The sequence below is a fragment of the Mirounga angustirostris genome, unplaced genomic scaffold (assembly GCF_029215605.1).
Source record: "Mirounga angustirostris isolate CCGP_5_RB_7025 unplaced genomic scaffold, mMirAng1.0.hap1 SCAF_9, whole genome shotgun sequence".
Taxonomy (NCBI): Eukaryota; Metazoa; Chordata; class Mammalia; order Carnivora; family Phocidae; genus Mirounga; species Mirounga angustirostris.
This window is the reverse complement of record NW_026991717.1, coordinates 9,864,921-9,879,780: the sequence shown is the minus strand read 5'-3', so window position 1 is coordinate 9,879,780 and position 14,860 is coordinate 9,864,921. Positions and strand designations below refer to the sequence as shown.

Genomic DNA, 14,860 nt, shown 5'->3' with positions numbered 1-14,860 from the left:
GCCAGACCGTCTCCGCAGGACAATTAATGACGATGCCGTTCTTGGGGTCCCAGCTTTGGTTAGAGTCCCCCTGAGTGCTCGTGTCCGCGTACAACACCTCCACACGTGGTGGCTTAGAACCACTTGTAGGTCTGCACGTATTCAAGTAACATTTAAAAATTCAAGCCAGCACTGCAATCTGTGGGACTTTCTTCCTTCAAGTCGGGTATGCCCCTCACTCCCTCACTGCCAAGGCTTCTGGAAGGTTGGCTTGAACACAGGGGGAAGTTCCCAGGGGGTCAGCAGCCCCCAGATGCAAGGCAGGGCAGCCACTTTGTCCTCAGGGGGGTCGGTGAAGGCCCCTCACAAGGTAGAAGCTGGGTCACAAAGCCCCGAACATCCCGAGACGCTCCAAGGTAGCCAACCCAAACCTCCGGGGCCCATCTCTGCTCACACCCTCCCACCACACTAGGCAGACAAGGGGCTCCCCCCCGAGACAAGGCCCCGCCGCTGCCCCAAACCAAACCTCAAAGCCACCCATGGCAGCGGTGAGGGGCTGTGGGACCCTGACCTGTCCCGAGTCGCTGAAGGCACTCTTATGACGGAGAAACTGGGGAGCCCACTGCCCGGCTCCTGAACTCCCTCCCAGCTCACAGCCACCCTCAGGCTCAGCCCACGGCTGTCCCGGTCTGGGCCACCGCAATTTGGGGCAGGTGCCTGTCTGAGGCCCAGGCTCCCCATCTGTGAGATGGGACACCCCTCCACCTTGCAGAGTGGTGTGGGGCCTGCGGTCACCCCACGCTGCCCGCGTGCAGCTGGCCCTGGCAAGCCCCTTACTGCTCTCACAGTCCTGTGGGTTGGGTGAGGGGTCTGCCCCGCAGGACTGCCGCAAGGGAAGGCAGCTGGCACCTGATCCCCGGCCTGGCACGTGGCCAACCCTGGTGAACACCGCCGAGCACAAGACTGTGGGTGCACGACGGATGGACAGAGCTGGGGTGTTCCAAGAGGCTTGAACTCCCGCCTGGGCACCTTTCTCATGACACCAGGCCCATCGTGTAGATCTGTGCTCTGGGATTTCCTCTCGGTGGCAATGTCTTTTAAGGCAGGATAGGATGTGCTGAGTCGCCCGTCCTGCGGCAGTGACTGAACCCCTTGCAGGGCCCCGCGGGGGAATAACGGGCTCAGCCTTTCCCAGAGCTGGGACTGGAGGCCCCTCCACCCCCACATCCCAAGTGGCTGGGTCCCAACAATGACTGTGGAGAGATGAGCTCCTGGTGGCCTGGATGCTTGCCCAGCATGCTGGGTGGGGGTCCAGGGAGGAGAGGCGAGGGCGCTGGGCCTTTACAGAGCTTGATGGGGGGCAGGGGGGCTCAGTGGGAGAGAAAAAGAGAAAAGAACATTCATGGCTAGTCTGCACTTCGCGGGTAACCCAGGGTAACCCAGCTCCAATGGCCTCCCAGCTGCCGCTGGCTGCCATCACCCAGCTACGTGGGTCTGGCTGTGACACTGGGGCTCAGGGGCTGGTCCTGGAGCTCCTGCTGGCCTTGAGCTTCCGACACAGCAATCAGCCCTACCACTCGTGCCCATCCCATGCTCGGTGCCAGGGTACAGACAGAGGAGACCCGGGGCCTGGCTCCCCAGATGCCCACAGGCGTGGGGCACGGCTGGGGCTCGAACCCCGCTCCAACCCTTCCTAGCTGTTTATCTGATGCCAACGATGTAGCCTCTGTCTCAGCTGCCCCCTTTGCAACAGTGGGACCTAGGACAACTTGTTCTGAGGAGTCAATGAGATCCGATCACTCTGCTGTAGACACAGGCACCCACCAAGAGCTCAAGGCTGGGGGCCGAGACAGGACGTCACCTGGCGTGATGCTGAGGGGCTGCAGAGGGCAGGTGACCTCTGGTTGCTGGCTCCTGGAGTCGGAGTCTCATAGGCCGGACAGAGGGGCACTCCAGGCACAGGGGCAGGAAGGTCCCCGAGCCAGCAGGGACAGCGAGGTGAACGTGGGAATCCGGAAGCCATGCTCTGGCCCCGGCACCGGGCTGGAGATTCCCAGCTGGCAGCCAGGCTCAGTGGAAAGCGCCACAGTCCACTGCGGATGCCCACGCAGGTGGAAGGGGAGGCAGCCGGCATGGACACCTCTGCTCTTCCCGTCCTTCCTCCCTGTGGACGGTGCTCGGCCTGGGCTCCTTTTGCGCCTCGTTCGGGTGCCATGGCTCAGCTCCCCCTACTCCCCCACACTGCTGCTGTCCCAGCCCCGCTCCCACCGCCCCCATCTGCTGCCCCTGACTCAGGGCCACCCCTCCAGCCCGGGGCCTGCAGCACTGCGGGGGGGCCGGCGGCCAGCAGCCACCCCGGAGGGCCACCTGCCTGCCGCTGCAGCCCCATTTCCTGCACGATGCCGGGTCACGGGCCCCTCCCCAGAGAGCCCCGTTTACGCCCCGGCCTTTGAAGAGATCTGGAGAACTCCAAGCCGTCCTGGGCCGGCAAAGCTGGAGGGAAGCAGGGCTGTGCAGAGCGTGGGAACAACCCCGGGTCAACCTGTGGGACGGAGCCACGGGAGCGCCGGTTTCCCAGGCGGAAGGGGGGCCGCAGGGAGGGGGCTGCTTGGCTGCGGGGGCCCGTGAGAAGGAAATGGCTGGGATACAGGGCAACAGCTGAAGGACCCTCTGCCTCTGCTGCAGGTGGTGCTGGTGCTGGTGCAGGAGCTGGGGAAACCCGTGCTGGGGACGCTCACACACTCACGTGCGGGCATGGCTCTGGGACGGCGGGGCCCAGGCATGGCTTTCCCTGGGGATGCGGGACTGGCTCCATCTTGCGTCCCTTTGCACCTGCTTCCTCCTCCCTGAGATGGGGCTGACAACGGCACCCCCACCATGGACTGGGCCCGGCTGGAGGGCCAAGGCCCCGGCAGCACTCAGACGGGCACACCCCACTGCCTCCTGTGGGTGATGGACCCTTCTAGAAGGAGGGGCTGGCCCAGGGACGTGGAGCGGCCCCCACCGCCCAAAGCAACCCGAAGCCATTACTGCCACCATCCTTCCGCATCACCACCTCATATAAAAACCTACCCTGAACCCGCTCCTCACTTGACCTATACAAGCACTAGGGATCATACAATCTTCACTCCTGTATTCGAGATGTCAACGCTGGGCTCAGGGGAGCGCCATAAGAGGGTCAAGCAGCCAGTGAGAGCCAGAATCAAAGAGTGACGCATGCTCCACCTCCCCGTCCCTGGAATGGGGGAAAATTCCTGAAAAAGTACAGGGCTCATGAGGTCCGCTGGCCTGCCCCCACCCCTCCCACGTGGGGTTGAACTACTGTCCAGGGTCATGGGGAGGGGCGAGCACCAGCAAAGGAGCCCTCAGGCCCCACATGTGACCACCCCTGAGTGCAGGAAGAGGCCATGAGGAGGTGCGACTATCTCTTAAAGCTTATGCCCCAGGGGACCAACAACTTGGGCTACACAGACTTTTCTCCCAAAGAGGGAAAGAGCAGATTAAAACAAAACAGGGCAACCTCAGAAAGGGACAAAGCCCCCTCCTACCTAGATTGGCCTTTAGGAGCCTGAACACCCTGGACGTAGGAGGGGCTGCGGCCTGGATGGCCTCACGGGCCGGCCCAGCCGACCGGATCATCGGTCGGAGCACGTGCTTGCCTGGAGGGGCAGTCCCAGCAGCCACCACGTCAGCGAGGAAATCAGGTTTTCAACCCAGGCTGGCTCCTGAGGGGGCTTCTGTGACCTGAAGGGCCTGGCCTGAGGGCCAGTTTCTCAGAGCTGGGGCTGGTCACCAGCCCTCCCGGGTGGGAAGGTTAGCTGCATGGCCTCTTCTTGTGCTGGAGACAGAGCCTGGGATCTCTCGCCCCATGCCGCAGCTTCTCAGAGTCCCTGGGACCCATGCCTCCCTCCCTCCCACCCACCCTGGCATCCCCAGAACTCAGTCCTAATGGCTGAGGACCTGCTGCCCCTGCCCCAGGTGTGATGGGCCCAGGAGGAGGGCTGAGGGCTAAGGGTGGGGACACACAGCCTGGCTTCCCCAGGGCCTGACCAAAGAGGGTGGGACCAGAACACAAACCCTTCCCTGGTGCCTACAGATCTACCATCCCTTTTTCCAGCCCCTACTCCTGAGCTCCCTGCTGGGCCGGCTCAGGACACCCTGATCCAACCGCAGTTCTGGCGCTGTTCCTGCCCCAGAGGGGCTGCAGGAGAGACCCCACCCCACACTCAGAAGAGGCCTGTCTGGATAAGCTGGTCTTTCCCTCCAGCTGACTCTGCACCTGCCCTCAGGCCTTGGGCAAGTCCCTCCTCTGCCTCCCCATCCCTCCATCACCCCAAAGAGCACCTAACGGTGTCCCTTAACTCCCTGCATCCACTGTCACCTTCCCCTTCTGGGTAAGGACCTCACATCATAACGGCCCCAAGAACAATGAGCAGGAGCAGTAACTTGGGCAGTCCTCTGCCGCAGTCCCTGCCCAGCCCGGGGGCCCCCCGTTCACCAGGACGCCCGCTCTGAGGAAGGCCTGCTCGCCACCTGGCGGGACGGGAGCAGCACCCCGCTGCCTCCACAGGGTGCCTGCCCTGCGGCTCCAGCAGCCCGCTTGCCCCTTGAGCTCTCCCATCCACCGTCCCTGTTTCTCATCCAGATGCACCCTGGACTCACCTGGTCCTGGGTGTGGTGTGGGCTTTAGCACCAGTGTCGTAAAGAAGTCTGGCCTTTGCCCTTGGCTTCTGGGAGATGATCGGTCCTTCCCAATAGACTGTCCTTGTTTAGGGCGGGGGTGGGCACATCCGTGTGACTTGGGGTAGGGGCTTTGGCTCACGCTGTACCAGCTGACCTGGACTTGCAGAGGAACCCCGTGGGTAATCCATCGAGCCTGCGTGATGGGGCCCCGAGAGAAACTCCGGCCCCCAGAGCTTGTGTGAGCGTCCCCCCGGTCACTCACTGACGGAGGGACAGTAACACTGTCTGGACTGCACGGGCAGAGGGCTCTGCCCCAGTCATCTGTACTTGGCTGATCTTAACCTGTATCCCTTCCTCTAACAGACCATGACCGTGACCACAGCAGCCTGCAGTGCATTCTGTGAGTCCCTCCAGTGAATACTCGCATCTGAGAGTAACTTGGGGAAGCCCTAACTTGCCGCGGCGTCAGACGTGAGGATACTCTTGTGGGCAGACTGCTGCTCGACTTGGCCGGCAGGCCTAACCCCCACGTAGTGCTGTCAGAAGACCCTCAGTGATTCTGCTGGGCAGCTGCGTCTGGGACACACTGCACCCATCAGGTGGTTGTTCCCATTTGGCAGAGGGCTTACACACTCTGCTCAAGGTCAACTGCAAGTAACGGGCAGAGCCAGGCTTTAGCGTCAGATCTGGAAAAGGCTCCCAGAGCACCCAGCCACCTGCTGCCCCATCCAACCCTCCCTGGAGGACACAGTGACCCTGACCCTGAGTGGGAACAGGCCCCGGGCTGCTGGGGACTCACCTGGCTGGGCTCTGCTGGTGCTCCTCACGAGGGCAGGTGCTTCCAGGTGCTGACAAAGGCAGTGGGGATGAGCGAGTAGGGCACGGTGGTGATGCAGTTCCACGTGTCCGAGGTGGGGTCATAGCAGTCCAGGGTCTTACACCTCTGGGTCCCGAAGTAGCCCCCCACCACATAGAGCTTGTTGCCCGAGGCCAGGGCGTGGCAGGACATGCGTTTGGCGGTCATGTCCCCGATCCGCGTCCACTGGTTGGTCTCACAGTCGAAGCGGTAGGCTGAGGCGGCCGTGAACTCCGTGTCACCTCCCATGATGAAGATCTGGCTGCCCAGCACGGCAGCTGCCGTGTACCGCCAAGGCTGGGGGCACTCAGCCTTGATGGTCCACCGGTTCTCCGAGGGGTCGTAGCACTGGACCTTGGACACCATGTCTCGGTGGATGCTGGTCCCTCCGAAAACAAAGAGCTTCAGCTTGGCGCTCACCACTGCGGCATTGCTGACGCCGTCCCTCAACGGGGCCACCATTGTCCACTTGTTAGCCCCGGGGTCGTACTTCTCCACCTGCTTCAGGGAGACCGAAGGGGAGGCAGGGAAGACACCTGCCAGGGACGTGTGCCCCCCGACCACATAGAGACAGTTCTCCAGCTCCGCTGAGCCGTGACCGAAGCGGGCGATCAGCATGGGCGCCGCCTTGGACCACTCCTCGTGGACGGTGTCATACACCCACACGTCCTTAGAGACCCCGTTCTCGGAGCCCCGGCCCCCGGTCACGTAGACCTTGCAGCCGATGGCCGAGGCGCTGAACTCCTTCCGGGGGCTGGGCAGGTCCGCCTTGGGGATGATCTCCTTGGCCTTGTGGTCCACCTGGTAGATCTTGTCGCACATGAAGGTCTGGCCCCCCAGGATGAGCAGCGTGTGGCCCGCCTTGCGCGGCCGGGCGCAGGGGCTGGTGACCACCCCGTCGTTCTGCAGGATCTTGGTCTTGCAACGGAGCGCCTCGTCTATGATGAGCCTGGTGCGCTCGTCGGCCATGAGGAGGGCCTCGCCGGAGACGGCCTCCTTCAAGCAGTCCGCCGGCAGCAGGGCCAGCCGCACGCTCCGGAGGAGCTCGGGCAGGTGGGCCTTTCTCTGCTCCAGGTCATGCTTCACCCACTGGAGGATGGCCTCGAAGACCACGCGCTCGTCCTCCGTCTCCAGCTCGTCGCTGGATATGAGGTCCAGCAGGGTGTCCTTGGACAGGCTGTTGAAGTCCTCGCTCTGCCGCACGGTCTCGAAGTGCACGAGGCACATGCGCCAGGAGAACTCGTACAGCCGGCGGCACTGGTGCGCGTCTGACAGCAGCATCATGCCCAGGCAGTTGGACGGGAAGAGGTTCTTCTCCAGGAACTCGGCGGCGGCGTCGCGCACGTCGTGGAACTGCAGCATGTCGCCGGCCTCCAGCAGCGACTCGGCGTTCTCCTCGTTGATGACGATGCGGGACGAGTAGGCGAAGTCCAGCAGCAGCTCCAGCACCTCGGGATGCAGGTTGTCCTGGAAGTTGACCGTGTCGTCCCGGCTCTCCCGCAGGCCGTGGCTGAACATGGCCTCGAAGTAGCAGCTGGACGCGGCCAGCACGGCGCGGTGGCAGGGGAAGGCGCGGTCGCCCGCCCACAGCGTGACGTCCGTGAACATGCGGTGCTTGCGCAGCGTGTTGAGGTGCGCCAGCACGCAGTCGGGGTGGGAGGCCTTGTGGAAGAGGCTGATGTTCATGGACCCCGTGCTGCTCCGCGACTTCCGGGTCTCATGGACGCTGACCGACATGCTGAGCCACCTGCGGGAGGCAGGGCAAGGCCACAGGTGAGAGGGGCCAGGCCCTGGCTCCCGCACGCGGCCCCGGGGCAGCTCCCCTTCACCCCGCCCCTCCCCTCGGCCACGTGGTCAGGGACGGTGTGGGCGGTAGTGGCTGGTTTTTTACCTCCGCCCTTCAGAAACTGGCTTTTTTTAAATTTCAGGCCAGCTTTGGAAGCAAACGTCTTTGGCCTGGAAATGAGCCCCCTCGGAGTGAGTCTGAGCTGCAGCTGCCTCCCACGGTCAAGGGAACACGTATATGGTGGCCTCGGGACACTAAGCGCACTTCAGGTCACAGCAGGGCTAAGTAGCATGTGCCCTGGGCCACATCCCGTTCTCAAGCTGTCCTCTGGGGACACGGCTCAGGTGGCCTGATTCTACAGCTGGGGAAGCTCAGAGAAGCAAAGCGGCTGCCCCAAAGTGCCGGAGCCAGGATTCCCACATGGGCTCTCCAGTTCCAGGCCCAATTTCTATTCTCCACGGGCCCAACGAGACTGATTCTTTCAGGGTTTTCTGTGGCAGGCTGGATACACAATGAGCCCAAGGAGCCACAGACCCCAAGCAGAGCCTTACGCCCTCCCCGTGCTCCCAGTGGGACCTGTCCTGAGCTGGGCTCCAAGCAGCACTGGCCGAAGTCCCTCATCTCCCGTGCCCTTGGAAAATTCCCAAGAGCTGCCGCTACAACCCAAGGGCTCAGTGTAGACATGTTCTCCAAAATCCAGGGTCTTCCGAGGCTTCCTGACCCAGCGGGGATGAGCAAAGGTTTGGAGGCAAAGCTGGCTGATCAGTGAGTGGCTCACCTACAAGACACCTGCTTGATTCTGAGGTCCCGAACAAGAGAGCCACAAGAAGAGCCGGGTACAGACCACTAAAGCAGTCCAGATTTGCCTCGGCCGAAGCAACTGGAAAACCCGCAACCAAAGGAGCCTCCTTAGTCCCTACAGGCGACTCCAGGATCTTGGGCCACAGCGAGAACCTTACCTGCCTCCCCACTGTGCCCTTCAATGCCAGGCCAGGATTCAGGGCTCAGAGGGCTGCTCTGCATTAGCATCCTGACCCCCCAAAGCCTGTGCTAAGTTCTTCCTGCTGGTAATGAGCCCTCCCTCAAAAAACCCCACACCTCTTCTTCTTCCTTTTTAATTTTCAAAAGTATGTAACTCCCCCAACCCTCACTCCAAGTCAATTTTCTGCTTAAGTAATAATCTGGTAAAGGAAGGAAACGATTTCATGCTTCAGTGACATTGTAAATTAGCATCCAAGTGCTCTGCTCTCTCACTCACTCCTCCCCTGGCAAAGAACCAGAGAAACCACAAACTGACGTGATCTGAGCTGCCTGGGCAAGGCCCCTGCTCCCGGGCCCGGGCAGGAAAGGCACAGGGGCTGGGGCTGGCCCTGCTGCTCCTGGCCCCCAAGCCCCAGGCGGCTGACCCACCAGGGACGTGGCTATGCACACGTACTACTGTAGGCCACCAGGCTCTCGGTTATGAGGTTAGCCCACGGGAGTGGGAGGTGCAGCCGGCATGAGGGTAAGAGACTTGGGCCCAGGTCCAGGCTGGACCGGGTGGTGCCCGTTCAACCACCACCCTGGGCACCTCTCCCCCGAACCCCATTTTCTCTTCTGTGAAACAAAGTCCCTGTCCTGCTGGGACCTCAGAGTTACTCAGTTGTTGGCAGTTATTTACCGAGCACGACCTCTGAGCCTGGCCCTGGGACCAAGAGGCCCAGAGGTCGAGAAGCTCCAGTGGCCTAGCCCACAGAGGCTTTCCTGGCAGCTCCGTACTCGGCCCAGATCCGAATTCCAGACACTGCAACACGTTTCCCCAAATCTTGCTCACAGACACTTTCCCAAATGTGGCCATTCATCGAGTGACTCCATCCATCCCGTCCCCACTGTGCCTGGGCTGAAGAGGAGCTATGGCCTTTGACCTATGCTCCAAGGACTCCGATTCAGGGAACCGGGTGGAGACTCCCTATGGAGGGGGCTAAGGGCGGGACCAAGCAGGACTCAAAGAATAAGAAAGCGTCAAAAAGCAGGGCAAACCCAAGCGGAGCAGCCGAGTCTGCCCTGAGAATGAGGTCAAGTGGTGACCTCTCCAAGGCCAATGCTGAGTGAGCAGCCCAGGGCTCCAGAGCTGGCTGACGTCTTGCTCAGCACCAAGATGCCTGCCCACTGACGCAAATCCCCTGCACAGGCGAAGAGCCAGGCATGGGCGCACACACCCAAGCAGGTTCCCGCCCCGGAGAGCCGCCTGTCCGGGCATCTCCGTGCCGAGGGCAGAGGCACCTGCCTGGCTGTTTCCCCAGATTGTACCACCTCCTTTTGGACAGTGCCTGTTCTGAGCCAGTCTGCCGGTGACAGCAACCACCAGGCATGCATTGACTTGCCCTGGACCCTGGGGCAAGGTGATCTTGTCCCAGAAGCATCATGACTCCAGGAGGTGGAGGGTCTCGTTACCCCAGTTTACAGATGAGGATGCTGAGGCCCAGACACAAGAAGGGAATCACAAGAGCTGCAAGTCTCCGGCCGGGCCCACAGGTCCCCAGGGCTGTGCTTCTGCTCTGGGCTGGCCGGCACAGGAGGACAGGCCTCAGAGCCGGCGGGGGGGAGGGGGGGCGGTGCTACATGCCCTATGGCAGGCTCCTCACCTCAACCACAAAACATCTGGAAGCTGGTCGCCTCCACCATAACATGTCCAGGACAGTGCTCAGCGTTTCCTCCGAACCTGCTGCCCCCAGCCCAGGAAAAGGGGCAATGGCACCAACATGCTCCTTCTTATCTGGGCCCAATCTCCAGGCTCCCCCCATCCCTCCCACCAGCAACATCTAGCCCTCACAAGTCCTGTGGTTCTGCCTCCTAAGTGAGTCCTGAGTCTGACCCTTCTCCCCGCCTCCATCCCTCCCCTGGACTACTGGAACCCCCCCACCCGGTTCTGCTTCTGCCCTCGGTGATCTGGGCTCCCTCCAAAGGGCTCCAAAAGTATCACCTGGACCCCATCACCCCCAGTCACAACCCACCAGGGGGTGGTCCCAGCACCCTCAGTGAAATCCCAAGTTGTCACTGTGGCTGCCAGGCCCCACGTGAGTTGACCCTTCCTCACTGGCTGCCTTCTGTCCTCATATCCTGCCACTTCCCACCCTGCTTGCCCCCTCAGGCCACACTGGACTTCTTACTGGCTGCAGGACCTTTTCACACACTGGTCCTCTGGCTGGAAGGCTCCCCTGCCTGTCACTTTTTTTTTTCTGCATGGCTCGCTCTGTCACCTCCTCAGAGGGTGACCTGACCACCTTGTGGAGATCAGCTCCTCCCCACCCCTCACCCACTTCTGCCCTCATCACAGCACCCGCCGCTATGTAACATGCGTTTGTCTCCTGTCTCCCCAACCTGCTGAAGGTGGGGACCACGTGTGGGGCTGAGGTGACCCCAACATGCAGTGGGACCTGGCACAGAGCAGCCGCTCGATTTGACTGAATGACGAAGACTGGAGACATGTACAATGCACAAAACTCACTCCACTTGACGTCTCATGAAGTGCTCGTTCAGCTTGTTCAGCCCAGACGCAGAGAAGCTGGAGGCTGGGACGGTGAAGGCTGTGCCTCTCCCCTTCCTTTTTGTCTGACAGGGGTTTCTGTCACTGGCCACCTAGAGTCCCCACCAGGACAAGCGCTCACTAACATCAGTTCCCTGGATCGGTGACAAGGCGCTGTGCTCCTTGCTCGGGCGTCTCCACTGTGTGGGTCCCTCAGCCCTTTCCACCTACAGGGAGGCCACCCCAGACACCGAGCATGGGTTTTAGGAGACGGTTTTCTGTGTTCACTAGCAGTTACACACGCAGCCCTATGCGGGGCGGGGGATACAGAGAGTGCGGGACACAGGCTCCCGTCCAGTGGCAGGAGGGGCCAGCGTTCGAGAGGGTGTGTTCAAGGGCTGTCTCCTCAGCTCCCTGCCTTGGGGGCCATAATAAATCAGATGCTCTCATGCTGTGTGTATCACAGAACTATTTTGATTACCTAAGCGCCATCCTGGGCTTTGATGGATTTAAGGCACATGAAGTAACAGCCATGCTCCGGACTAGCAATTTATCATCCTGCTAAGAGGTATTGATCCACCTCCGCTCCCCACACTGCAATCCTCACCTGCACAGAAGCATTTAAAATGCACCAAATAACAATGTGCCCAGCTCATTTCTCCCATCATCCTTGGAGAGTTAACTAAAGTAGCCAAGGCGGTAAGATCTCCAGAAGAACCTCGCCATGCTCTCTAAAGATCCCAGCCCCAGAAAACTAAAGGTCTCCGTTCTCCGAGAAAAAATGCACCACAGACGATCAAAGCTACTGTGAGGAGGCGCCTGGGTGGCTCAGTCAGTTAAGTGTCTGGCTTCTGATTTTGGCTCAGGTCATGATCTCAGGGTCATGGGATGGAGTTCTGTGTCGGGCTCTGTGCTCAGCACGGGGTCTGCTGGAGATTCTCTCTCCCTCTGCCTCTGCCCCTCCCCACATGCTCTCTCTCGCTCTAAAATATATAAATAAATCTTAAAAAACAACAAACAAACAAAAACAACAACCAGCTGTTGGTACCCCTGCCCAGAAGGCCTGACTGCATCTGGCTGCAGCACTAACCCCCTCCCCACCTCCCTCCACCAGCCAGCAGTCTGCGCTCCTCAAAATGAGAATGTCAACGCTACTGATCTTCACCGGAGGCCAGAGGGAGTGGGAAAGCCCAGGGCCCTGTTGCTGGGTTGCAGGTAATGTGGCTCTGACTCACTCATCAACCATAAGCTTCCTGAGCAATTTCCATATGCCACGTACTGGGCGTGGGAGGAGGTGATGGACAGAGACAGGTTCCTGCCCCCACGGGGCTGCAGCTCTGGGGTCAGTGGTGTGTGTGTGTGGGGGGGGGGCAGACCAGCAATGAGGAAATAGGTCAGTGAATGAGGAAAATAGGAGTGGGCCACGGTGACAAGACGGTGGGGTCACTTAGGCCCCTGTGAAGAGGGGACATGTGAGTTGAAGCTTCACTGATGAGCCAGAGCCAGGGTGTGATGACAGGAAAAGGAAGGTTCTAGGTGTAGGAACTGCAAACACAAAGGTTGGGCAGAAACAAGGCTGGCCCCACTCAGGGAAGAGAAAGGCCAGGGGCACAGTCACGTGGGGCTGGTGGGGACCAAAGATGCCCACGAACTGTGACACAGCTCCCACCGACAGGTGGGGTCCATGTCCCCTTCCTTTCTGTCTGAGCGGGTTCTGTGGCTGCCTGTGACGGACCAAACGGAGCCAAAGGGAGCCTGGGCCCAGCGAGGCTTCCGCTCCCTGTCTCTCGCGGTGCTCACTCGAGGGGAAGCCAGATGACGTGAGCAGCCCGGCCACTCCCCGTCCATCTGGCCGCCATCTGAACGCCAGTGCCAGACACGTGAGTGAGGCATTCACCTCGCACAGCCCAGCAAGTCCGAACTGGGGCGACAGACACAGGACCTCAGTGACTGCAAAGGTCACACATCACCCAATCTCAAAACCCGAGACAAATCCTGACTGAGCACCTGCTGGATCCCAGGCGATGCCGAAGGCCCAAAACCAAGATGGCGAGGTCTTAGCTCTTGGGCCACGCAACACACGCCACACAAAGGCAATCATGCGAGCAGGATGGGAGAGGGCCAGGGTGGGCAGAGGCAGCAAGGACTCTGAAGACGCTTCTCCGGTGGGATTCTGCCTCAGCCATACTGAGAACTGTGACAAAGAGGAGGAGGGACCAAAGCTCATCCAGGCCACTGGTTAGACCATGCAGCCCTTACTGTGTGCCTTTGGGAAAGTTAATTCGTCTCTCTGGGTGCTTTTTTTTTTCAACCACAGATGAGAACAAGTGAGAGACAAACGAGACAGTAAATGATGCGCACTTCGAGTGGCCTGGTCCGCTCTCTCCGTGGGCTGTTTCAGTATCGTTGCTCCATTACCACGGTCACCAAACAAAGAACAGAGCAGACACCCCTGCGCCTTACTCCATCCCTACCATTTTTCTGCTTTTCTTTTAAGTAAGCTCTATGCCCAACATGGGACTTGAACTCACGACCCCGAGATCAAGAGTCGCACACTCCACCTACAGGGCCAGCCAGGTGCCCCTGCCCTCTGCTTTGATTAAGGCAATTTTCACTGTCTATTCATTTATAAGTTGTTTGATTTTTTTAATGATTATGCCATATTTTTGCGATCAGAAAAAACACCGAAGGTGTATGTCATCTGGGTGTCTCCGGGAACCGTAAAAACGAAGGAGTTAAATGCTATTAAACACCACATATGCGCTGGGATGTATGATGCAATACACTTCCCAGGCCAGGATCTCGGGGTGGCCACGTGATGCAGCAGCTCAAGTGCCTGCCCTGCCCCGTCCCACCCCCACGTCTGGGGACCCAAGCACCTCAGGGAGCCCGCAGGGCGCAGGGCTATCCGTTCTTCCATCTTCAAGTGGAAAGCAAACTAAGCACCTTACAAAGCACACAGATCTAATTGTTAATTGAAAGCAAAATCACTATGACCACAGTAACTGAATCAGAGGCAAAGATCATTTCTAGATACAAGTGCATCATCAGACAAAGGGTCCTTTCCCTAAATGCCTCCGCCTTTCGAGAGCCCTTTAAAAAAATAAAACTTTATACACATTCAAAAACTTGTACGTATCCTGTTTTTAATTTAAAACGCAAAGGACTAGAACTATTTGTATTTTTTGCTGTCTCTATTTTGATTTTGCTTTCCATCTCTATTGTGAAAGATCTCAAACCTGCAGTAAAGTCACAATTGTGTAATACACACCTTCTGCTCAATGTGGTTAGTCGGCTGGATGCAACTTTGCCCCACCCCAGGCCACAGCCTCACTCCCGTCCCTCCTACAGGGGAATGGCTTGGCTACAAGGACAGTTCTAGAACGGAGCATGGCCCAGGGAAGGGGTGAGGGTGTTGCTTCATACAGCGCTGGGTTACAAATGAAGTTCCTCTTTAGGCAGTACCAACATGACCCTGCATCCGATGGCTCCCCATGAAAGGGAGACAGCAGGTCAGCCTGCCCCTGAGCTCATCTCCCCACAGGGCAGAATCCCAGCCACCCTGGAGATCTCCGGCAGACCACACTATGAGACAAACTGGTTCTCTCGTCTGTGGTTCCGAGATCATGATCACCACTGCCACTGTACCCTCTCAAACGTGCCCAGCTCCCCCCTACAGTGTGTGCCCTGCTGGGTAGTGAGTCCTCAGGCTTCCCTACACATGGCCCACCTGTCCCCCTGCAGCCAAAGCCTGGAAGGGGAAGGGAGGTCCTGGTAGGCCAAGAGGGGTGGGCAAAGGCTTCAGTGCCTTCTCCACCTGTTACAGCCTTTTTACTTAATGCCCGCAAATGTTAAGCACACTTGAGGAAGGCCAGCCTTTTTGGCCTCCATGACTGATAGCCAAGTTCCAGGCTGTTGCAGCCTCTGCTGGCCAGGAAGCCAGGGGGCTATTATTACTAGTTGATAGATGCATTTGAAATGGACGCCAACTCCACTGGTGTGGAAACACTGCCTGGGGAAGGGCTCGGGGGTTGTGCTGTGTTGGCTTACC

General features: G+C 59.5%; 1 protein-coding gene across 5 annotated transcripts in view; it reads right to left on the bottom strand.

The window, feature by feature from the left end:
* The window catches only part of KLHL25 (kelch like family member 25), a 45,292-nt gene that overhangs the window by 14,751 nt on the left and 15,681 nt on the right, over positions 1-14,860 (bottom strand). For 4 of the 5 annotated variants that reach the window (XM_064569915.1, XM_064569912.1, XM_064569913.1 and 1 more), the window contains one exon: positions 5,462-7,265. In XM_064569915.1, the coding sequence (XP_064425985.1) occupies positions 5,486-7,255 (1,770 nt within the window). In that variant the 5' untranslated portion in view covers positions 7,256-7,265 and the 3' untranslated portion in view covers positions 5,462-5,485. Of the gene's footprint in view, positions 1-5,461; positions 7,266-8,263; positions 9,572-14,860 lie in introns of those variants that run through there. The other variant, XM_064569914.1, reaches the window with a different exon arrangement.